This window comes from Budorcas taxicolor, chromosome 20, assembly GCF_023091745.1.
Source record: "Budorcas taxicolor isolate Tak-1 chromosome 20, Takin1.1, whole genome shotgun sequence".
Classification (NCBI taxonomy): Eukaryota; Metazoa; Chordata; class Mammalia; order Artiodactyla; family Bovidae; genus Budorcas; species Budorcas taxicolor.
In genome coordinates this window covers 62,369,010-62,394,394 of record NC_068929.1, presented here as the reverse complement: position 1 = coordinate 62,394,394, position 25,385 = coordinate 62,369,010, and the positions used below count along the sequence as shown (strand labels likewise).

Sequence of the window (25,385 nt, the reverse complement as noted above, 5' to 3'; positions counted from 1 at the left end):
GATGGGGTCACAAAGAGTCAGAAACAATTGAAGGACTAAGCATGCATGCATGCAGGTTAAATCTTATATCTGAAATTCATTTAGAAGATGCTTGATTCTCCTCATTAACAGCTTTCATTTGCTGAGATATGGTCTTGCTCATTTGGAAAAAATCAGCTAAGTTAATGTTACAAAAATCAAGAATTATTTTTCTGTGGTCATCTTCAAAAAAGGTATGCAAATCTCTCAAACTCTGAAACTATTCTCAAGTAAGATGAATTCTGTACATATGAGACTATAGATAGTAAGTTAAAAAAAATCAAAGACAAAGATTTATAGTATATTGTACATGGAAACTTAAAAAATGGTACAAGTGAACTTATTTAAAAGACAGAAATATACTCAGAGACACAGAAAACAAACTTATGGTTACCAAAGGAGAAGGGCAGGGAGGGATAAATTAAGAGTTCAGGATTAAAATAGACACATATATTTGTACATTTATATACTAGATAATCAACAAGGACCTACTGTATGGAACAAGGAAATACATTTAATATCCTTATCACTTCATGGCAAATAAGTGGGGAAACAGTGGACACAGTGGCTGACTTTATTTTCCTGGGCTCCAAAATCACTGCAGTTGGTGATTGCAGCCATGAAATTAAAAGACACTTGCTCCTTGGAAGGAAAGTTATGACCAACATAGATAGCATATTAAAAAGCAGAGACATTACTTTGCCAACAAAGGTCCATCTAGTCAAGGCTATGGCTTTTCCATTAGTCATGTATGGTGTGAGAGTTGGACTATAAAGAAGGCTGAGCACCAAAGAATTAATGCTTTTGAACTGTGGTGTTGGAAAAGACTCTTGAGAGTCCCTTGGACTGCAAGGAGATCCAACCAGTCCATCCTTAAGGAGATCAGTCCTGGGTGTTCATTGGAGGGACTGATGTTGAAGCTGAAAACTCCAATACTTTGGCCACCTGATGAGAAGAGCTATCATTGGATAAGACCCTGATGCTGGGAGGGATTGAGGGCAGGAGGAGAAGGCGACGATAGAGGATGAAATGGTTGGATGGCATCACCTACTCGATGGACATGGGTTTGGGTGGACTCCAGGAGTTGGTGATGGACAGGGAGGCCTGGCGTGCTGCGGTTCATGGGGTCTCAAAGAGTCGGACACAACTGAGCGACTGAACTGAACTGAATAACCTATAATGGAGGAGAATCTAGAAAAGAATATATATACAATGGAATCACTTTGCTATACATCTGAAACTAATACAATATGTAAATCAACTATATTTCAATTAAAAAATTTTAAGATTTAAAATGCAAAATCATAAAATAGAGGCTAAAATGTCACATATTGTGTGAAAGATTGACAAACACAGGCACACAAGTATGGACACGCACACTGTAAAGGTGGTGAATTAAAACTTTTCTAGAAAATTAAACGATAATTCTCTTTTTCCAAAATCAGAAAAAGAAACAGGGTTAATTATTTGCAATATTTTACAGTGCTGAAGTTCAACTTTGGCACAATGCAGGTTTTTCAATAAATGATATCCATAAGACTAGCAGTACTTTTTTTAAAAAAATCTAATCACACTTTACAAAAGGCCAGCAAACTCTTCAAATATCTGACAGTAGCATAGATGAAAACTGGACTTGGTCTGTTGCCCATATAAGAGAAACTATCACAAATCATTCCATTATGGTTGCAGGTAGAATTGTATCATTTTCATTTAAAATCCCATAATATTTTTATATGAGCACCCTAAGGGGAAAAAAAAAAATGCTAGACTTTTCAAATGTTAGTTAAACGGATTCCTCTTAATTCTTTTCACCTTCATGGACCCTGCCCCAGAGTAAGCCTTCTTTTCTTGCTGTCCTCTCCTTAGGTCCTCCTTATGGAGACCCCCAGACGGCCCCTCCTGTCCACAGTCTATGCTCTTCATGGCACACAAGGCTAATCACACCATCCCTCAGCTCTACGGCTTCCCATCACCCACAGGGTAAAATCTAAGAGTTCAGCTAAAGTTATAAAGCTTCTCATGCTGTGACCTTGCTTCAAATTTGAGTTCCTCTGGAAGCAAAGCCTGAGATAAAGACAGAGGAACTGGGAGTTTGAATTTTGGTGAAAGACAGTGAGACAGAAAAGGAGAGAAAGCCAATAAAGCGCTTGTTGCGGAGCTGGTCACAGGCGGAGTGTCCCTCTAGGAGACAGGAGGAGATGGACATTTGCCTTCTACTCTTCCCGCCATATTGGTTGAGGGTATGGCTGCCTCAGGAGCATAACATCCCACCCAATCTGTTCTTCCAGGCTGAGCCAATTCCCAGGAACTGGAAAGGCATAAGGCTGACAAACTCGGAGATACCACTGGTGTTTGGGGGAGAAACTGTCCAATGGTTGTATCTGTAGCAGGGGAGGGTCAAAGGGAGGTGGCCCTGGGCACAAATAGCATCGGTTACCCCTCCACGTCTCCCCTCACCCATCCCCACCAACACAAATTACATCTTATCCATACCAGAGCACTTCCTGGTATATCAGGCTTTCACCAGTCCCTTCAGTCTACTCAGCGCCTTCATTCTGCTAAGAATACCTTTTATCCATCTGCTATTTAACCCTCAAACCTCAGATGAAGTAGCACCTGCTCTGTAAGCCTTTCTAGAACTCCTTAGAAAGGTTTCTGATCTCCTTTGCCTCTGCTTACACCATAATTGTCCAAATCTTCCCCCATCCAATCTTCTATGCTGAGTTCTAATTATCTGTGTCACTTCACTTCACTGTAAACTCTTTTTCTCTCATGCCTGCTTGGTGTTAGTTCTAGAAAGTCTTGTAGGTCTTTGTAGAACTATTTAACTTTGGCTTCATCAACATTAGTGGTTGGGGCATAGACTTGGATTACTGTGTTGTTGAATGCCTTGCCTTGGAAACAAACTGAGACCATTGGGTTTTTGAGACTGCACCAAAGTATTGCAAACTAAAACCAAGAACAAGTCAATAAACAGCAAGTAGTCTAATAATTCATTCATTTTTGCAAAGACCTTCTCCAAAGCCAGTGATGTCATATTGAGTACATAATTTAGACATATTATACATGGAGAAGGAAATGACAACCCACTCCAGTACTCTTGCCTGGAAAATTCCATGGACAGAGGAGCCTTGTAAGCTACAGTCCATGGAGTTGCAAAGAGTAGGGCACGACTGACATAATATATCTATATCATTTAATATTTAGTACTCATTTTAAGACACCAGGGCTTCCCGGGTGGCTCAGTTGGTAAAGAATCTGCCCACAACGCAGGAGACCCAGGTTCGATCCATGGGTCGGGAAGATCCCCTGAAGAAGGAAATGGCAACCCACTTCAGTACCCTTGTCTGAGAAATCCCATGGACAGAAGAGTCTGGTGGGCTACCCACTCTGGGAATGCAAGAATCAGACACAACTAAACCACCACCACCACCACTTATTTTGCTCAGGTAACTACCCAGCACATATGTAGTTTATTAACAGAAGGCAGCTTCATACCAACAAAAGTATTATTAAGCATAGTTTAAGAGAGGGAATACATCATTTTAATGCTATATAAAGATCCCCAAACAGAATTTTAATAGCACACATGAAAATCACATGACAAAGTCCTGCAGGTGTGAAATCTCAGTTTTAGTGGAGGTAGGTGCTAGCTGAGGGTTTAATCCTGTCTCAGTATGAGGACCCCCACGTAGAGTCCTATTGTACAGAATTCACTTCATCCTATGGCTGAGGAAACAGACTAAATCCAACGTGTGCAGGACCTAGAACAAATATAGACCATCACTATCAACCAATATCAGTGCACTGAGGCTCTATAAGCTGGCCGGAAACCCAGCCAAGCAGCTTTTCCCTTTGGGACAATGCATGGTGCACCCTAACAGCCAAAGTTCTGTGAAATTTTAGAACTTAACTGCCATGCCCATTGTTGCCAATACTTTTAAGAAGAAAGTCATCCATGTTTAATAGGAACCAGAGAATACAAGGATAACTGTGAACATGGCAATAGCCATTATGCTTAGATGACCCTGGGTTAGGGGCTTAGATGTAAGGCTTAGGGACATCTGGAAATTAAGTGCACTGATTCCACTTCTCAAGAAAAATATCTGATTCGGGGCAGGAAATTAGTTTACAGTGAGGGTGGTTTTTTAACACATAGGATGTAAGAATCAGGTTTGGAATTATCTTATATTTATTGAGAGGTAGCATCTTATATTGGGGCTTCCCTGGTAGCTCAGCTGGTGAAAAATCTGCCTGCAATGCAGAAGACCCCAGTTTGATTCCTCGGTTGGGAAGATCTCCTGGAGAAGGGATAGGCTACCCACTCCAGTCTTCTTGGGCTTCCCTGGTGGCTCAGCTGGTAAAGAATCCACCTGCAATGCGGGAGACCTGGGTCTTATATGTCATATATTAAGCATCTTATATTAAGTCATAATTGCGAAATGGTATGGTATGCTGGGAAAATTCTGGGTTTTACCTTAATGGGCTATGACCTTAACTTTGAGTCTCATTATTTACCATCTTTCTGACATTGAGTATTTCTGAAGTTGAATCTTGACTTTTTTGTCCAAAATGGAGATAACAGTAATCGCATCTCAAGATCATTTTGAAAACTAAATGGCATAACATATGTAAAACATATAACATATAATTTCAGTCCGTGAAATCACTTTAAAAAAATGTTTGCATAATTCAGAAAATCCAAGGTATAGAAACAATCTTCTGTCTGCCCAGGGATGAATGAATAAAGATGTGGCATACAAATGCAATGGAATATTATTCATCCACAAAATACAAGAACATCCTGCCGTTTGTGGAAACATGGATGGACTTTGAGGGTATCATACTAAATGAAATAATTCAGACACAGAAAGACAAATACTGTATGGTATCACATATATGGCATCTTAACTGTCAAGCTCAGCTTCCGCAGAAGCTCCAATACTTTGGCTACCTGATGCAAAGAGCTGACTCTTTGGAAAAGATGCTGATGCTGGGAAAGATTGGAGGCAGGAGGAGAAGGGGACAACAGAGGATGAGATGGTTGGATGGCATCACCTACTCAATGGACATGAGTTTGAGCAAGCTCTAGGAGATAGTGAAAGTGAAAGTCGCTCTGTCGTGTCTGACTCTTTGCGACCCTACGGACTATACAGTCCATGGAATTCTCCAGGCCAGAATACTGGGGTGGGTAGCCTTTCCCTTCTCCAGGGGATTTTCCCAACCCAAGGATCAAATCCAGGTTTCCCACATTGCAGGCAGATTCTTTACCAGCTGAGCCACAGGGAAGCCCAAGAATACTGGACTGGGTAGCCTATCCCTTCTCCAGCAGATCTTCCCAACCTAGGAATCGAACCAGGGTCTACTGCACTGCAGGCGGATTCTTTACCAACTGAGCTCTCAGGGAAGCCCAGAGATAGTGAAGGAGAGGGAAACCTGTGTAGTCCATGGGGTCGCAAAGAGCTAGACATGACTTAGTGACTTAGACATGAACAACAGCAACAGAGAAATGGATTGTGGAACTGTAGTTACAAGGGATGGGGTGGGGCATGGAAAGATATTGGAAAGGGGTACAAAATTCTAGTTATAAAATTAGCAAGTTTGGGCACCTAATGTATCAGCATGGTGATTATAGCTAATAATACTGTATCATACAAATATCTGAATATTTCTAAGAAACTATCAATAAATCTTAAATGCTGTCATCACAAAAAAAGAAATGGTTATTATGTGATATGATGGAGGTGGTAACTCATGCTATGGTGACAATAATTTCGCAACATATATATGCATCAAATCAGCACACTGCACACCTTAAACTTATATATATGTCAAAATAATATCTGAATAAAGCTGGAAATGGGGGTTCCCTGGCAGTCCAGCGGTTAGGACTCTGTACTTCCACTGCAGGGGGCACAGTTTGATCCCTGATTAGGAAACTAAGATCCCGCATGGCACAGAGCACAGTCAAATAAAAAAAAATTTTTTTTAATTTAAAATACAAGCTGGAAAAAAAATGTTTTTCTTCTCTGGTCTATTAATGTACTGTGTTACCTCCAAAATATATCCAATATTCAAAAAAGTTGAATGTTGGATATACTCTTACATGCTGCTGCTGCTGTTTGGTCGCTAAGTCGTGTCTGACTCTTTTGCAACCCCATGCTATTCAACTCTAATATTGTGGCATGCATGCTCAGTCATCCCTGACTCTTTGCGACACCATGGACTGTAGCCCGTCAGGCTCCTCTGTCCATGGGAGTTCCCAGACAAGAATATGGGAGTGGGTTGCCATTTCCTTCTCCAAGAGGTCTCCTCCTATAAAAATATGTTAATATACATCTATATTTGTGTTCCTCTCAGAGCATTCACATGTCACAAAATGTGCCCCCAGGGTAATGAGGCTTGATGGTCCCCTTACCAGTCATGGCTTTCATCAGGGTGCGGATGCAGGTGGTCTTCCCTGCTCCACTTGGCCCTAGGGTCATTATTCCATGCCGCACTCTCTGTGTTTCAAACAGCTGGATGACTTTCAGTTTCCAAGGAGGATGGTTGATTAAACCAGCTTCTTCAACCTGAAAATAAAACAAAATCCCCACATAAACAGCTATCAGGACTTATCGTGTGTTCAAAATAAGTACAGACATGGGGCAAGGTTAGAGGTATGGGGAGTTATTATTAATACATATGGATGTGCCAGTTTGGAAAGATGGAAAAAGTTCTGAAGGCGAATAGTAGTGATGTTTGCACAATACGATGAATGTATTTAATACCACTGGGCTGTACACTTAAAAAATAGTTTAAAAGATATATTTAAGCAATGAGTTTTACTACAATAAAAAATATACACAGCTAGGCAAAAAGCAGGCTGAACATAATCAAAATGATATCCCAACCTAATCCATATCTGACTTAGGGAATTACAAACACTTATATTTACATGAATGTACACATTAAGAGCAACTTAAGAACAAAGGCTCAAATAGCAAAATTATTTTAGATGTTTAATTTAGAAGATAATATTTAGTATAAAAAGATCATTTCAAGCATACCAAGTTGACTGAAATTCCATACAACTGCCAAGCCATCTTTGTAAATCTAATGTATAGTTTTTATCTATCAGACAGATGTATGGAAGCTACTCTGTGAAACACTATTCTAAATTTAAATTTCTATGAGCTTAGTACAAATGATATCTTCGTTTTACAGATAAGAAAACTGAGACACAAAGAGACTAAGTAATTTACCCAAGATTATTCATTGTAAAGTTATGGAGTAAGGATCTGATCCCAAGATTCAGCCCTATAATTCATGCTCTTAACCATCATGCTATACTTAACTTCACTATAAATGATGCTTTCATTTTTACTTAAATAATTTTTAGATAATACTTATGTATTATTTTATGTTATTGACTCTCCATATTTCTCATATGCTACAAATTTCAAATGTAAGTCACTTTACAAATTAGCTTATACTTAGCATTTTTAGGCAATGCTACAGTTAAGATGGCCATATGATGAAGAAGCCATTTGCAAAATGAATTATCACTTTTACCTAACTGGGAGATTAAGATTTTTATACACTAACTTTTAAAGGGAAAGTCTCCGTAAAATACGACTATATTTAATTTTTATTACAAATACATTCAAAGAATTGAAATGCATTTTATAAATATGAGCTAGTCACCATTTCTATAAAACGTTTTTTTCCAAACGCTTTTTCATAGGAAAGGAAATTGAGGCACAAGATTTTCATGATTCATCTCCATTCCTAGGAAGATTATAGGGCTTCCCAGGAGGTGCTAGTGGTAAAGAACCCACCTGCCAATGCAGATGTAAGGGACATTGTTTTGATCCCTGGGGGGATAAGATCTCCTGGAGGTAGCCATGGCAACCCACTCCAGTACTGGGCTGGAATCCCATGGACAGAAAAGCCTGGTGGGCTACAGTCCATAGAGTCACCACCAAGAGTCGGAGACGACTGAAGCCACTTAGCATAGCACAGCGTAGGAAGATGATAAAAAGTTAAAGCTGCACCAAGTATCATGGAAAATCCAGACACCTCATGATACACTTAACATGATGGATCCCCCAAAGCCCAAGGAAGAAATCACAAGTGATCCTTGGCCTGGGGGGAAAGATGGACAGCGAAGGAGCCACATGAGATCACTCTAAATGACTCTCAGTAGCAGGAGTCAGGACGCCAAAGCAACATGATAAACAAATACCAGGGCTGCAGAAAGAACCAAGCCTAGCACAGGTAAGGCAGCAGGCCGCACATACCCCCCGCCCCGGCCCATGCTGACCCACCACTTTTCCCTGGGAATCTGGTGTGGAACGGTCTCCAGGAGTAACAGAGCCACTAGCACATGGCTAACTGTGGTTGAGCAAGACCCCCTGGCAGGAAAAGTTCTATTAATGGTGTGTAATGGCTTCTCTTAAACCTGTAGTCACAGCCTTGGTGTTGTTCTCAAATCTGTATATTTAGACCATAACAGCTCCACTTGATTCTCATGAAATTCAGATGAAAGGAACACATAGTTTGAGGTCCTGTGAAACATGTTACCTGTCTACTAATTGCCATTTCCAGTTCAGGGTAACCCGCCTTGTCCAGAAGAATATTTGGGAAGAGATCTTCAATCAAACTCAAAAATAAAGGTTCATCTTCATCAATCTCAAAAAGAAAAGAAAGGAAATCAGACCAGCTCTTTTGGCACAAGCACAGCAATATTAGGCAAACTGAAAATGAGTAATACATTTCAGATTACTTTATCAGAGCCAGTAATAAATAAAATACCTCCACTGAAGTTGAGAAAGATTTTCATCATGTTGCACATGCATTAAAAATTAGTTTTTAAAAGGGAGGAAGGATAGAGAAGAAGAGGGCAAAAAGGAAGGAAATAGAAGAAAAGAAAATACCACCTATGTGACAACTTTCTATAAAACAACCATTTTAGGGAGTTACTACATAACCTATAATTTCTTATTTAAATGAAAAAGAATTTTTCAAATGAAACAGAGTCGCAAATTCATGAAATGAAATTTGTTTAATTCATACTTTTACTGTGAAAAAATATATCATCAATATAGATATAGATTCACTGTATATAGATTCATTGATAACCAGGTGATTGATTATCAGTCTCAACTGTGAAATCAAAGAATGTGCAATTTTACACACTTGCAAAATCTTACATACAACTTCCTGCCAAAGTCTACTTTTAAAAAGGTGGGATTATAGCTCTAAAACACAAAAATTTCAAGGTATCTGGAAACTTAAGAGGTAGATTTTTTTTAATCCATTTTCATTCTATTGGAATAGACATGTGTTAGACTAGATATGAGCCGCCACAGAAATTACTCCTGAAAAAATGTAATTTAAAGTCATGCTCTATGAAATTTAAAGTGCTTCATCTGATAATCAAGCATTTTAAATGAGATCTTTAAATAAATATTTCTAAATCTCATTTGTGCTTAAACTGAAATTTAAGCGGGTAGAACAGCTCCATCTGTGAACCTCACCAGTTTGGAAAGATTCATATCTCGCAGCACACGCATGACGATCGTGCACTCCGTATCCGTGGGGCTGGCTCTCTTGGCTGCTCCCAGGGTTCGCAGAACTGACAGAATATTACGCAGACCGAAGTCATAATGTACCTGAAGAATATGAAGAACACTGGGCTTATTTTCAAAATTAAGTTACCCATGGCAACTGTACAAATTTGACAGAGGCATACTGAATAAATGCTGATTTTCCTTTTGAACATGTGTACAGATAGTAGAGCAATAAATCTTTTTATCAATAACTTTTTCTTTTTAGGAAATGGAGAATACCCAAAAAAGCCCACTCCCCTGGGTCATCACTAATTTAAGCCCTTAGATCTGAAAACTGTTGATAACAGACAGATCTTGACAGGGAGAAAGGAGTAAATTTCCTCATGGAAAATACAGGTTCCCTTGAGACCTTCTTAAGCCAATTATCCACAAGAAAATGTCCTCATATCTCAAAAACTAAAATTTCAAACCAGAATTAAACTGTGACCTTGCTCATGACCATGATATAAGGTTAAAACATAGGAATATGAAAGAGGAAAAAAAAAAGTAGCTAAATTCCAAGATTACCTAAGTTGAATGAGTGAAGTTGTTCAGTCGTGTCCAACCCTTTGTGACCCTATGGACTGTAGCCTATGAGGCTCCTCCATCCATGGAATTTTCCAGGTAAGAGTACTGGAGTGGGTTGCCATGGCCTTCTCCAGGGGATCTTCCCACCCAGGGATCGAACCCAGGTCTCCCACATTGCAAGCAGATGCTTTTACCATCTGAGCCACCAGATCGAAAGGGAGTAACAATAAGGACAAAATGGAAAGCCAAGCCCCCAGCTTTGTTGACCTCTTGACATATATTTATAAAAGTTCAATCACCCAAAATTTTAGCACATATAAAGCAAATAATTAAAAACCAATTCTCCAACCACCATAGGAAACAGTATCTCTAGCAATTCCTCAAAACTTTTCTAAATAAAACCACCATAGGATCCAGCAACCCCACTTGAGGGACTATATCCCAAAGAGTTGAAAGCAGAGTCTCAAAAAGATATTTGCGTACCCATGTTCATAGCAACACTATTCACAACAGCCAAGAGGTGGAACAACCCAAAGGCCCATCGACAGATGAATGGATAAACAAAATGTGGCATATATGGAAACTGGAATGATATTCAAGCATAAAAATGAAACAAGTACTATCACATGCTATACCATGAATGAAACTTGAGGACATTATACTAAGTTAAATAAGCCAGTCACAAAGAGACAAATACCATGTGGTTCCATTTGTATAAGATATCTAAAGTAGTCAAATACATAGAAACAGAAAGTTCAGTGGTGGTTACCAGGGAACAGAGGGAAGGAGAAAGTGGAGTTTTTTTTAATGGGTATAGAGTTTCCTTTTTATAAGAGAAAAATGCTATGGAGATCTGTTTCACAACACTATTGAACTGTACACTCAAAAATGGTTAGGATGATAAGCTAATGTTACATTTTTTATTGTTGTTCAGTTGCTAATTCATATCTGACTCTGTGCAACCTCATGGACTGGAACACACCTCCTCTGTTCTCCACCATCTCCCGGAGTTTGCTCAAATTCATGCCCATTGAGCCGGTGATGCTACCTAACCACCTCATCCTCTGCTGCCCCCTTTGCCTTTTGCCTTCAAAGACTATGTTTTCAATCATAATTTATAAAAACCTATAGAAAAAAATTATCTGCTAATTGGAAGCTGGATGCATCACTTAATACCAATCATTTGATGGATAAGGCAGATAAAAATATTCAGATTGAGTTCCTGCCTACAAGGAGTTTAAGTTCTAATCCTCAATGAAAGAAACATAAGCAAGCTTGCATAAAAGTAACAATGACTTGAAATTGTTGGTGGGTGGAATTAATTAAGGAAAGTTTTCCATAATAAGACTCAGTTAAATCTGCAGGCATGAAGCAAGATTCACAGGCGGTTGATCAAGGGATCAGCATGGGGCCAACTGTTTTGTACACATGGACACATATCATTTCCCAATGACCTTGTGAACAAGGGCAATAGGAATGAAGGAAACAGATGTGAAATTAGAGGAGAGGGCAGGAGTTACGGATGTGGGAGTTTTTCTACATACAAGGTACAGCACAGAAAGGAGAAGACAGAGTAAAGAGGACTTCCCAGGTGGCACAAGAGTAAAGAATCCACTTTCCAATGCAGCAGACTCAGGTTAGATACCTGGGCTGGAAAGATCTGCTGGAGTAGGAAATGGCAACCAACTCCAGTATTCTTGCCTGAGAAGTCCCATGGACAAAGGAGTCTAGTGGGCTACAGTTCATGGTGTCGCAAAGAGTTGGACACGACTGAGTGGCTGAGCACAAGCAAAAGAAACTAAGGGTGTTTTGAGTGAGAACTGAATTTATCTAAATCTGTGGGTGTAAGAAATAATTTAGATTCAAAGAAGTTTGAATTAGAGGTTCCTCAAAACCATGAGGATACACAACCCTTTATGATAAATATATAGGTGGGATAAAGAGCAAACAACAATATGCATATTTCTTTGGCTCTTAAATCAATTCAGATAGTAGTCACTTCATTTCTACACTATAAATATTAGTTTCTTCAAATGTACTTAATAAAACCATACATGAAAATTCATTTTTGCAATGACACCATTTTCTACTTTGTACCAGGGAGGTACTTTCTCAACAACCCCAGTCTACAATTTTCTTGTTTTTTTAATTTTTATTTTATTGTGGAGTATAGTTGATTTACAATATTGTGTTAGTTTCAGGTATCCAACAAAGTAATTCAGCTTTGCATATATACATGTATCTATTCTTTTCCAGATTCTTTTCCCATATAGGTTATTACAGAATATTGAGTACGGTTCCCTGTGCTATACAGCAGGTCATTATTAGTTATCTATTTTTCTATATAGTAGTATGTATATGTTAATTCCAAACTCTGAAGGTATCCTTCCCCCTGTTCCCCTTTAATTACCATAAATTTGTTTTCTATGTCTGTTAAGTCTGTTTCTGCCTTATAAATATGTTCATTTGTACAATTTTTAGATTCCACATATAAGTGATACCATATGGTATTTGTCTTTCTCTCTCTGACCTAACTTGGTACAGTCACTTCTACGTCCATCCATGTTGCTGTGAATGACATTCTTTCATTCTTTTTTATGACAGAACATCTTCATTGACTAGGCTAAAGCCTTTGCCTGTGTAGATCACCAGAAACTGTGGAAAATTCTTAAAGAGATGGGAATACCAGACTACCTTACCTGCCTCCTATGAAACCTGTGTGCAGGTCAAGAAACAACAGTTAGAATCAGACATGGAAAAACAGACTGGTTCCAAATTGGGGAAAAAGTATGTCAAGGCTATATATTGTCACCCCGCTTATTTAACTTCTATGCAGAGTACATCATGCAAAATGCCAGGCTGGATGAAGCACAAGCTGGAATCAGGATTGCCAGGAGAAATATCAACAACCTCAGATATGCAGATGACACCAACCTTATGGCAGAAAGCAAGAGGAACTAAAGCCTCCTGATGAAGGTGAAAGTGGAGAGTGAAAAAGCTGGCTTAAAACTCAACATGCAAAAGACAAAGATCAATTCTGGTTTCCTCCATGTGATGGTATGGGGAGGGAGGTGGGAGCGGGGTTCAGGATTGGGAACACGTGTACACCCGTGGCGGATTCATGTTGATGTATGGCAAAACCAATACAGTATTGTAAAATAAAATAAAGTAAAATTTAAAAAAAAAAAGATCATGGCATCCAGTCCCATCAATTCATGGCAAATAGATGGGGAAACAATGGAAACAGTGACAGACTATTTTGGGGGGCTTCAAACTCACTGTGGACAGTGACTGCACCATGAAACTGAAAGACGTTTGCTCCTTGGAAGAAAAGCAGTGACAAAACTAGACAGCATATTAAAAAGCAGAGATTTTACTTTGCCGACAAAGGTCTATATAGTCAAAGCTATGGTTTTCCAGTAGTCATGTACAGATGTCAGAGGTGGACAATAAAAAAGACTGAACGTCAAGGAATCAATACTTTCAAACTGTGGTCCTAGAGAAGACTCTTGAGAGTCCCTTGGCAGAGAGGCGATCAAACCAGTCAATCCTGAAGGAAATCAGTCCTGAATACTCATTGGAAGGTCTGATGATGAAACTCCAATACTTTGGTGGTCACCTGATGCAAAGAGCCGACTCATTGTAAAATACCCTGATGCTGGGAAAAATTGAAGGCAGGAGGAGAAGGGGACAACAGAGGATGAGATGGTTGGATGGCATCACCGACTCAATGGACATGAGTTTGACCAAACTCCGGGAGATGGGAAAGGACAGGGAAGCCTGGCGTGCTGCAGTCCATGGGGTCACAAAGAGTGGGACACAACTGGGCAACTGAACAGCAACAAATATTGCATTATATATGTATATATATACACTACATATCTTTCCATTCCTCTGTGAATGCACATTTAGTTTGCTTTCACGCCTTGGCTACTGTAAATAGTGCTACAATGAACACTGGGGTACATGTATCTTTTCAAATTATGCCCAAGAGTGGGATTGCTGGATCACATAGCAATTCTAGTTTTAGTTTTCTGAGAAATCTCCATACTGTTTTCCACAGTGACTGCACCAACTTACATTCCCACAAACAATGTAAGAAGCTTCCTTTTTCTCCACACCCTCTCCAGAACAGAATAAAAATTTTCAACATGCCTAAATATACAGGGACCTTGAGAATCTCACACCTGCTTAGAAAGCTGCTCCTCACACAACTTATAGAGCGTGAAAAACTTCCTGGCCAAAACAATGTTGTCTATAAAGCCACAACTGGCCAGCTTCACCCTGATGATAATCTGCCGGTCAGGGACCATCATGGCCACGGAGCGGAAGTTAATCTTCAAGTTTTCAGGGAGTTCCTGCCGCCCAGCGTAGCCAGGATTCTGTACAGAAAATAAAACCGAAGGATGAATGATACAATCATGGGGTGACAAGCACAATATATCAGCATAATATTAAAAGATTCATTATGCACACACAGCAAATCTGGAATGACAGCTGGAAAATTCATTTACATATCTCACTCTCCTTTTAACTGGAGAGACTAAGTCATGAGTTATTAATATGAGTTCTGTTTATCACCAAAGGCTTTCAAATAGGAGTGAAAATTACAATCCTGATTCCCATTCATGGAAAATAAATGACAGGACAAGGGAGATACATGGAAACTGTGATAAGAAGGCTGAAGTTCTTACCATGGTTAGAAAAAGCCCAAATTCAGGGTTCATAGCCACATTATCTCCATCAGTAAAAATAAAAGATTTTTTACGCTCCTTTTTACATGTCAGAATAATAGAAATCTGCTGGGCTGCAACGGAGAGAACTGGTAGATCGATACGGTTAAATTCATCAAAACAACCCCAGGATCCAGACAGTGCCAGTCCTTCGAAGGGAAATTAAATAGAAAATCCAATTAGTACATCCAATTAGAAAGTCAAGAAAAAAGAGCATTATGCAACTGTCAAGACAAGCCAGAGTTAAATTTGTTCAAACATAAAGTTGAACAAATAGATCATATATTAAATGCCCCCAAAATAATTCACAATGTAACACTTTTTCACAATGTCAACACCCAACCTGCAGGGATAAAGGAACAGTACAAAGGCGAGTGATATTGATGTTCGACCCACACAACACTGGAAAGATTCAGGTTTTTCCAAAAGTTTTACAACGTTGGAAAATGACACTAAAATGCAGCCAGTTGTTGAAAAATAAATCTTAACAAGACAGTCCACCTTAGCTTACATTTTTCAGTGAATTAAAAAAATATAACCCTCACCTTTAAAAATCCGTCCAAGTCCTCGGAAATCCATCTGATCCGAACAGTTGAAAACCACGACGTATTTCCCAAGACACCGTCCCATATCTTTGGTCGTTTCTGTTTTTCCCGTTCCCGCAGGACCAGCGGGGGCACCCCCCATGCTCATGCCCAGAGCTTGAGCCAATGTGATGTAACACCTGGAAGGATGCAGGAATCACGAGAGCCGCACCATTGGCAGCTGCAAGAAGCCTCTGAGGCATCACAGTGACATGATATTCACACAAAATTTAAAAAGGAAGATCCTGCCCATTGTCGCTACTTAACCTTTCTAGAACCTCACCCTAAAGTACACTTATCCTTAGGTATATTAACATGTGTTGAGGAAAAGGCAGTAGTCTAAGGTCAAACACATTTGAAAACTCTTAAAGATATTCAACAAGATTCCTTATGATAATGTATATTGACAATTTCCAGTTATGAAAAAGAATACATAGGATTTCCAAAACTTATTTGGCAACTTTTTCACAACTACCTATCAACAGCTAAACAAGACTATTCTAGGAAACAGGGCCTGGCTTGCCAGGTGGCTCAGAGGTAAAGAATCCACCTGCCAATGCAGGAGATAGGAGTTCAATCCCTGGGTCAAGAAGATCTCCTGGAGGAGGAAATGGCAACCCACTCCAGTACTCTCACCTGGAGAATTCCATGGACAGAGGAGCCTGGTGGGCTACAGTCCATGGGGTCACAAAGAGTCACATATGACTGAGTGCAAACACACACACAGACACCATACACACACCACACACACCACACACACACACCACACACACACACCATACACAAAGTAGATTAGTCCCTTTTTGAATCTAAGAATTTATAATTTGACCAACATGGGAACCAATGATTACAGGAGATTTAAATCACACATTGCTAAATAATCACACTATAAATTTATTTCTGGAAGCATCTACTAAACCTGCAAATATCTTCTGCTGTATCTTACAGTATGATATTAACAAATAAAAGATTCTGGTGAGAGAATCAAGAATACCTGTGAAGGAAAACAAGATAACTGATAACTTGCCGATGAGTCTTTCAATTTCCCAGCATCATCCACTGCTGTAAAAGGAGGTAGCCTTTCTGATGGCCAGACTCAAAAGCTTTCATCTGGACTTGAAAAAATATTTCAGAGAAAATAAAGTGATTGTCCAGCAATAAAGCATGGGAATGAGCAGCGAGCACACCCACTGGAAGCCCCTAGGGTCTCAACTTTATCAGATCTGGGTTCATAGAAAGACAAATAAATGACTCAGTCCTGATGAAAAAATGAGCCTGGATTCACAGGAGGTAATGTGGGTGTAAAACCGGAAGGATGCCTGATCTCACTTTTATTCTGCCTTTCAACCCAGCGTCTTATCTTTCCTCTTGAACTTTTGTTATCCCTTCAGAGCGGTCTCTGTAATAACAGCGAACATGATGTTATAATAGCTCTGACTGTTAGGAGAATAGCTCTGACTGTTAGCCCACTGGCTGAAACCGCCCACCCTGGCCAGGCACCATAGTAACCATTTTTGTGAGTTATTTTATGACAGGAGGTTCTGGTAAGGAACAGGGAACTAATAAGCCTCCACCAACTGGAAGAGTTCGAGAAAGGTCAAAAGGAGACACTATGTGTCTGACCACCTCCCAGAATCCTCCTCATTGGAATCCATTTTAACTGAACAGTGTGGGCACCACCAGAGAGAACCCTGATTCAGAATGATTGGCCAAAGACAACCCGAAAGCTAATCCCATCACCATAAAACTCAAGACTGTGAGCCACGAGGCAGAGCAGTTCTCCTAGCTTCCCTTACCCTACTGGTCTCCACTGGGCACCCCATCCCAATAAAGTCTCTTGCTTTGCCAGCACGTGTGTCTCCTCAGACAATTCATTTCCAAGTGCTAGACAAGAGCCCACTCTCAAGCCATAGAAGGGGTTTTCCTTCCTTCCACACAACTACACCATGTCATTTAAACCCCACTAAACCCTGTGGGGAAGTCAGTTATGGTCCTCATTTTATAGATAAGGAGAAATGCTTAGATGGAATAGTTTTTCTCAGGGTCACAGCAGTGGGGGAGCTGAGATTTGAGTCAGTTTTTGTGGCCAATAGCCCTCTTGCTTCCTACTAATAGGACAGCCCCACACTCTCAGGGTAAGGAATAAATCTCCAGGAACTCTGGGCACCCAGATGCTCTGTCTTGCAAAGATCCCTCTTTATTATGCGATCACTTGGGTTTATATTTAAACTGAAGAAGTGGCAAGCTATTATGCTGTCAGAAGGAAATCACATTATTTACATAAAAAATGGGCATCCACGCTAGGTGATTTCTTCAAAAGGGTGGACTTCAGTCCAAGTGGTACTAAGCAGGACCCTGTGGGGGTACTGGGCACAAAAGCCTTTCTGTGTTCCCCATGTCTTGAAGACAGGAACTAGGCTTCATTCAGTCTCCAAGACCTTCCCTGAGTTCCAAGGGGCAGATTCAAGCAGTTATTAAACAGGGAAGGGATGGAACATGGGGACAAAGGAGGAAGAGTCAAGAGTAACAGGAGTGCAACCTTGGGGCAGAGTCCTGGTTCCCTGTCAAGAGATACATGTAACAATATCTTTGAGCTTCTCTGCAGATGTTGAAACCCCCACCAGGTAGAAGAAGATAAAATGGTATGGTGCCCACAAGCACAGACTGCAGCCCAGTTGGAACCAGAAAGTTCATGATGCTGACTTCCACTTATCTTGGCAGCAACCAATGAGAAGAAGATCCACAAACTGATGAGGATCTCTTTGAACCATGAATATAAAACTTCTCACTAGCCCCTCCAGGTTACTCACAGTTTTGAGGACATTACCCTGCTATGGCCCCCTTTGCTTGGCAAAGCAATAAAGCTATTCTTTTCTATTTCACCCAAAATTCCACCTCTGAGAATTAATTAGGTGTTGGGGAATGGAGGCTGGATTTGGCTTCAGAACCACTATGCTGGCACCCAAACCCTCTAGGACTCGCCTTTCAGAGGCAAGCGTGGATCTGCCAGAGCATCTTCATGTGCCTGTTGACATGACTCTCCCCAGAGCATCCTACATGTATGCCTACCTCAGCCCTCCCTCTCTGCTTTCCTATCTCTTTGGCTGCTTTCAAAAATGTCACCATTCATGAAGGGCTTTGGATTTTTATCTGATCTAGTAGCTTTTAGCGGCCAAGTGGCACTAGCAATAAAAAGAATCTGCCTGATAATGGAGGAGATGCAAGAGATGCAGGTTTGGCCCCTGGGTCGGGAAGATCCCCTGGAGTAGGAAATAGCAACCCACTCTAGTATTCTTGCCTGGAGAATCCCATGGACAGAGGAGCCATGGGCTACAGTCCACAGGGTGGCAAAAAGTCGGATACGACTAAGCACACACACACACACACACACACACAGCAACTCTGCTACAGTTTCCTGCCTCCCTACTAGAGGACCATAAGCTGTCTGCTGTCAGGAACTAGATCTAGCTCACACTTTTACCCCCAGCCACTTGCCTAACCTGACACCTCGTATTCTAAGAACATTTGTGAATAAATGGCTTGACCGTACCCTCATCGGCTTCCTTTTGTCCCAGAAGCTATTGGAATCAGAGGTGCAGAATCTGACCACGGCACCAAATGAACAATGATCAACTCCACGACTCGGCTCATTAGCACGCAACTGTCCTATCAGGTATTCATAGCTCTCTAGACACATTTCACCAGATATAAACCAGAAGTGAGTTTATTATTAAACAGCATTGATTCTAAAATGCTGAAAAACTTGCCAACACAACAGGCGTCCACGAAGCAGGAAGTCAATTTTCTTTGCTGAGAACTTGGTTTAATTATAGACTATTTAATTATAGGACATGCTTAAGGAGATATGAAAGTAAAGGTTGGCAAAGAATTTGTTATCAGTGATTAACTAAATATCGAAAACACAACCCAATCAAAAAATGGACAGAAGACCTAAACAGACGTTCTTCCAAAGAAGACATACAGGCACATGAAAAGATACTCAATATTGTTAATTAGTAATGAAATGCAAACCAAAATTGCAATAGGCATACCTCACACAGATCAGAACGGCCACCATTAATGATGGCCAGTACAGTAATGAATGCTGGAGAAGGTGTGAGAAAAGGGGACCTTCCCACACTGTGGGCGGGAATGTAAATTGATACAGCCACTATGGAAAACAGTCTGGAGGGTCCTTAAAAAACTAAAAATAGAGTTACCATATGGTCCAGCTATCCCACTCTAGAGCATACATCCTGAAAAGACGAAAACTCTAATTCAAAAAGACACATGCACCCCAACGTTCATAGCAGTGCTATTTGTAGCAGCCAAGACATGGAAACAAGCCAAGTGCACATCAATAAGTGACTGGCTTAAGAAGGTGTAGGGTGCATGCATATATATGTATATATACTGGAATATTATTCATTCATTTAAAAAAATGAAATAGTACCATATGCAACAATGTGGATGGACCTAGAGAATATTATACTTACTGCAGTAAGTCAGAGAAAGACAAATACTATATCACTTTTGTGTAATCTAAAAATAATACGATTGAATCATATTATTAATTATATTAATATTAATTAATTAATAATATAATAATATATTAATTATTAATATAATTAATTGTATTATGAATACAATTGTATGCAAAACAGAAATAGACTCACAGACATAGAAAACAAATTTATGGTAACCAAAGGGGAGAGAAAGGGAGGGACAGATTATGGGATTAACTGACATATGCTACTGTACATAAAATAGACAAGCCAAAAGTATTTACTGTATAGCACAGGGAATTATATTCAATATTTTGTAATAACCTATAATGGAATATAATCTGAAAAAAATAATAAATTTGTTTTACACTTGAAACTAACCCAATATTATAAATCGATTGTACTCAAATTGTAAAAATTCTAAACAAAAAAGAAAAGTAATAGTCATGTTAACATTATTAATGATAATTTAGATTAACTCGGTGGCAGGCCCAGTGCTGGGTCCCAACCTACAGTACCTCCAGTCCACACAATGATTGCAAAAGAAGAGAATCAGAAAGGTTCGCTGTCCTGGCCAACACTACACAGTACAGTGGCCAAAACCCAGATAAAACTCAGGGAAGCTATGAGAATATGTCAGAGAAACATACACGTCACGAGGACTGTCTGCCTTTTTTATTAAGAAGCCAAAATGCCTTTATCCGTCTTCAATCTCTGCTGCCCTCCGTCTTAAGTGACAGGTACTAAGACTGCCTCCAGTCTTCTCAACTTGTGTTCAGATGTAAAAAAAGGACTGCTCATGAAAAATAGCGTGAGCTACTAGAAAAAGGCAGTATATGTTTTTAGCATATTTATTGACTATTTTATCCTCTGAAATATTTGCAGCTCCGTCCACATGACATTAGGCTTCCCAGACACAACTGCTATCAACTTTGTTGAATTTTCACAGAGCAGTGCGTGAAAAGCTGAGAAGACACCAAGTATTAATCCTAGTGAGTAATTCTTTGTAAAAAGGCAGCCAATCTTGCAATGGACTTGCAGTGACTCACTTCTACCATAATCAACTCAGAGTAAAAACAAACAAGTGAACATTTATCATGAAGCACATTGACACAAACTTCCGAATCACCTCCACTTATTAACTTATAAATACCCACTTTGCTTTTAAAGTTCTCAAGTTTTTTTGATACAGAAAGATGTACAAGATAATGAATACAGTGAAAAAATCAAGTCACAAAAAAGTTTGTATAATCGAATACCTTTATGTGAAAGTAAGATTTTTGACATATAAGCATTTACAATTTCTTAGAAAATAAACTATTAATCATTGAAAAATAGAAGAAAATTTCCCCTCACACTTTAAACTCTATCTTTCTGTACTATTTAAGTTCTTTACCACAAAGATGCAACTTTAAAAATAAACATTTTTCGATTTATTCGGGAAATTTTATTTAGAACCTGTTATGCAACAGAAGATGCTTGAAAGTCCCTTGGACAGCAATGAGATCAAACCAGTCAATCCTAAGGGAAATCAACCCTGAATACTCATTGGAAGGACTGATGCTGAAGCTGAAGCTGCAACAATTTGGCCACCTGATGTGAAAAGCTGACTCATTGGAAAAGATCCTGATGCTGGGAAGAGAAGGGAGTGACAGAGGACGAGATGGTTGGATGGTATCACAGATTCAGTAGATGTGAACTTGGGCAAACTCCGGGATATGGTGAGGGACAGACAGGCCTGGCATGCTGCAGTCCATGGGGTCACAAAAAGTCAGACAAAACTGAGCAACTGAACAACAGCAACAAATGGAACAGAAGTGTTCTAGGAGCAGCGAATAAATCACAAAAAGTCTATACCTTATAGAACTGATATCCTAAAGGAAGGAAATAAACTATTTAAAAATAGAAAACAGAAAAAAATAAAGCTGGGTTAGGGAGTATGGGGTGGGGATTGCTGATTCAAATGTATCAGGACTGAAGAGCCATGTGCAGAGACATCTGATCAGAGCCCTGGAGGAGAGGCAGTGAGCTATGCCAGTGTCACAGGGGAAAAGGGTTCCAGGTGAAGGCAACAGCGAGTGCAAAGGTCCTGAGGCAGCCGTGTGCTGACACTGCTCAAGAAACAGCCAGGGAACAAGTGGCTGGAGCTGAAAGAGGAAGGAGAGACAGTAGGCAGCAGGGACCGATCATGGCGGGTCACAGAAGTGAATGCAAGGACACTGCTTTTACCTTGGGTGAGACCGAAAGACAGGAGAAAGATCAAGGCAAAAGGATGACAGGATATGGCTAATATTCCAGCATCTGAATTGAGAACAAACCGTCGCGAACAATGGCAAAAGTGGAAGACCAGAAAGAAGACTACTGCAATCATCCAGCCTAGAGATGATGGTGGCTGAGACTGTGATAACAGCAAAGGGGAGAAAAGTGGTCACATCCTAGGTGAATTCTGAAAGTGTTGGTGACCAAACTTCATGACAGATTGGATAATAAAGTGAGAGAAAAAGAAAGGCATCAAGAATGCTCCAAGGATTTTGGCTTGAGCAACTGAAGGATGGAATCACCATTTGCAAAGATGGAGAAGATGGCAGGAGGGCAGGTTTATGAGGGGAGGAGCAAACATAAGTGTGAATTCCCAGTATGCATTTGAGTAAACATGTCATGTAGGCAGGTGGCTGTATGTGTCTGGAGTTCAAGGGAAGAAGCCCCGGCAGGGTTCAAGACTGGGGAGTCCACATCTAGATGATACTTAAAACCACGTGAGATCATCTCAGGAGTACAGATGGAAAAGAGAGGAGCCCTGGTGTGCTCTGTGCTTAGAAGTCAGGAGACTGGAGAGGAACCATAGGAGAGTATATGAAGGGACAGGCAGAACAGAAGGAACCAGGGGTGTCATGACCTGGAAGCCACATGAAGGAAAGGCACCAGAAAGGAGAGAGTGGGACTTCCCTGTAGGTCCAGTGGGCAAGAATCTGCCTGCGAATGCAGGCAACGTGGGTTTGATCCTTGCTCTGGGAAGATTCCACATGCCACAGGGCACTAAAGCCTGAGCACCACAGCTACTGAAATTCACATGCCTAGAGCCTCTGCTCTGCAACAAAGAGGCCACTGAAATGAGAAGCCCATTCACCACAGCTAGGGAGTAGCCCCAACGCCCCACAACTAGAGAAAAGCCCACGCAGCAGTGGAAACCCAGCACAGCCAAACACACATGAAGAAATTAAACAATTAATTAATTGGAAAGAGAGAGAGTGGCCATCTGTGTAAACACTGCTGACTGGTCAAGGAAGGGCAGAACTAAAAATGACCACTGGATTTAGCAACACGAAGATCTGGGTGACAGCCCTACCAGGGGAAGAAAGTGTGATGTGCAGAATAATGGCACCCAAAAAAAAATCCACGTGCTAATCCTGACAACACGTTCCCTGCAAACATGACTGGTCAAGGAAGGGCAAAACTAAAAATGACCACTGGATTTGGCAACACGAAGGTCTGGGTGACAGCTCTACCATCACCAAAGAAAGTGTGATGTGCAGAATAACTGCCCCCAAAAAAACTATCCACGTCCTAATCCCTGCAAACCGCAATTAATGTGAAAGGCCTTGATATGAGGAGGTGATCCTGGGTTAGAAGTGGACCCTATCTAATCTCATGAGTTCTTGAAAAGGGGAAGAGGGAAGCAGAAGAGTGGGTGAGAGACATGAGATGGGGAAAGATCAGACAGGTCTCAACTCATGGTTGTGGCTGTGAAGAGGGAGAAAGGGGCCAGAAGACAAGGTAAACAGCAGCCCCCCAATGCTGGGAACAGCCCTCAGCTGACAGTCAGCAGGGAAGTGGCGGCAAAGGTCCTGCAACCGCCAAGAGAAAGAATTCTACCAACCAAATGAAAGAACAAGGGTCAGGGTCTCCCCAGAGACCCCAGAGAGAGCACACTTCTGCTAATGCCTAAGGTTAGTCCAACAAGATGTGCGTTAGACTTCTGACATATGGAAACCCAAAGTAATTGATCTGTGTGGTTTAAGCTTCTAAATGCTTGGTCATTTGTTATGACAGCAATAGAAACTAATACACAGAGCCTGAATGGAGTGAATTCAAGGTCAAATAGGTGGACAAAAACTGCATTTTTGAAACAGAGACAGAGATATAGAGAGCAAACGTATGGACACTAAGGTGGAAAGGGGGGGTGGGGTGAGTTGAGAGATAGGGATTGACATATACACACTACTGATAAAACGTATAAAGTAGAAAGCTAATGAGAATCTACTCTATAGCACAGGGAACTCTATTTAATGCTCTATAGTGACCTAAACCGGAAGGAAAATCCAAAAAGAAGGGATACATATAGCTGATTTGGGGCCTCCCAGGTGGCTCAGTGGGTAAAGAATCTCCCTGCAGAGCAGGAGCTGTAGAGACATGGGTTTGATTCCTGGGTCAGGAAGATCCCTGGGAGGAGGGCATGACAACCCACTCCAGTATCCAGCATGGGAAATCCCATGGACAGAGGAGCCTGGCGGGATTGCAAAGAGTCAGACACAACTGAAGCGACTTATCTGATGAAGCAGGCATAGCTGATTTACTTTATTATACAACAGAAATTAACACAACATTATAAAGTAACTATACGATACTCCAATAAAATTTAAGTCTTAAAAACTGCTTTTGAGGAGTTTTGATGTGAGCACAGAAATGGGAAGGAAACCAGAGCTTAGCAGTAGGATTTGCTGTCTGGAAGCAATTACAGCACGCTGTACATTAATGAGAATGATCCAGTAGAAAGTGAAAATTATTGATGCTCCCAGAGACAAAATAGCTGCGTCAGCAGAGGCGCTGGCTTTGGATGACAGCACAAAATCCATCCCATAAACCGAGAGAGGGAGTGGATGGCACAGGGCCAGGTCCCTTGGTTGGCAGACGTGACGAGCAACGAGTGCAGGCCCTTTTATCTTCTCAGCGAAACAGAAACGAGGACTTGGGTAGAGAAAAGAAGAGAGGAAAAGGTTTGAGGTTTGAAAGGACAGACAGTGTGAAATAACTTTTACAGGTGTTTCAAGGGATTCTCTGCCTTTTGTCACTATTCACCTCTATACTTCAAAGAGGAAAACTCCAAACAAACGTCTGACAGTATCCAGGGGAAACCACCTTTGATGAGACATAAGAAGGAATACAGAGCATGAAGACAAGACAACGTGGGGGAAAGGACACAGTAAAACCTCCTGCCACTCCTCCATCCTCCAGTAAAAGTGAGCATTTCATTTGGTATCATGACTGAGCAGAAGGTGCAATCTGGCAAACAGGGTTATTACGTCAAACTTTTAAATTTTGTCTGATCATATACATATATATGCATGCATGCTTCAGTCATGTTCAGCTCTTTGCAACACTATGGAATGTATCCCCCAGGCTCCTCTGTCCATGGGATTCTCCAGG

General features: G+C 40.6%; 1 protein-coding gene across 1 annotated transcript in view; it reads right to left on the bottom strand.

Annotated features, from left to right (window-relative positions):
* DNAH5 (dynein axonemal heavy chain 5) overlaps nucleotides 1-25,385 on the bottom strand; it is a 250,897-nt gene that overhangs the window by 138,494 nt on the left and 87,018 nt on the right. Inside the window, exons 36-41 of the mRNA XM_052659109.1 lie at nucleotides 15,418-15,596; nucleotides 14,834-15,021; nucleotides 14,327-14,521; nucleotides 9,540-9,674; nucleotides 8,584-8,691; nucleotides 6,437-6,590 (exon numbers count right to left, since the gene is read on the bottom strand). Coding sequence (XP_052515069.1) covers nucleotides 6,437-6,590; nucleotides 8,584-8,691; nucleotides 9,540-9,674; nucleotides 14,327-14,521; nucleotides 14,834-15,021; nucleotides 15,418-15,596 — 959 coding nt within the window. The remainder of the gene's footprint in view (nucleotides 1-6,436; nucleotides 6,591-8,583; nucleotides 8,692-9,539; nucleotides 9,675-14,326; nucleotides 14,522-14,833; nucleotides 15,022-15,417; nucleotides 15,597-25,385) is intronic.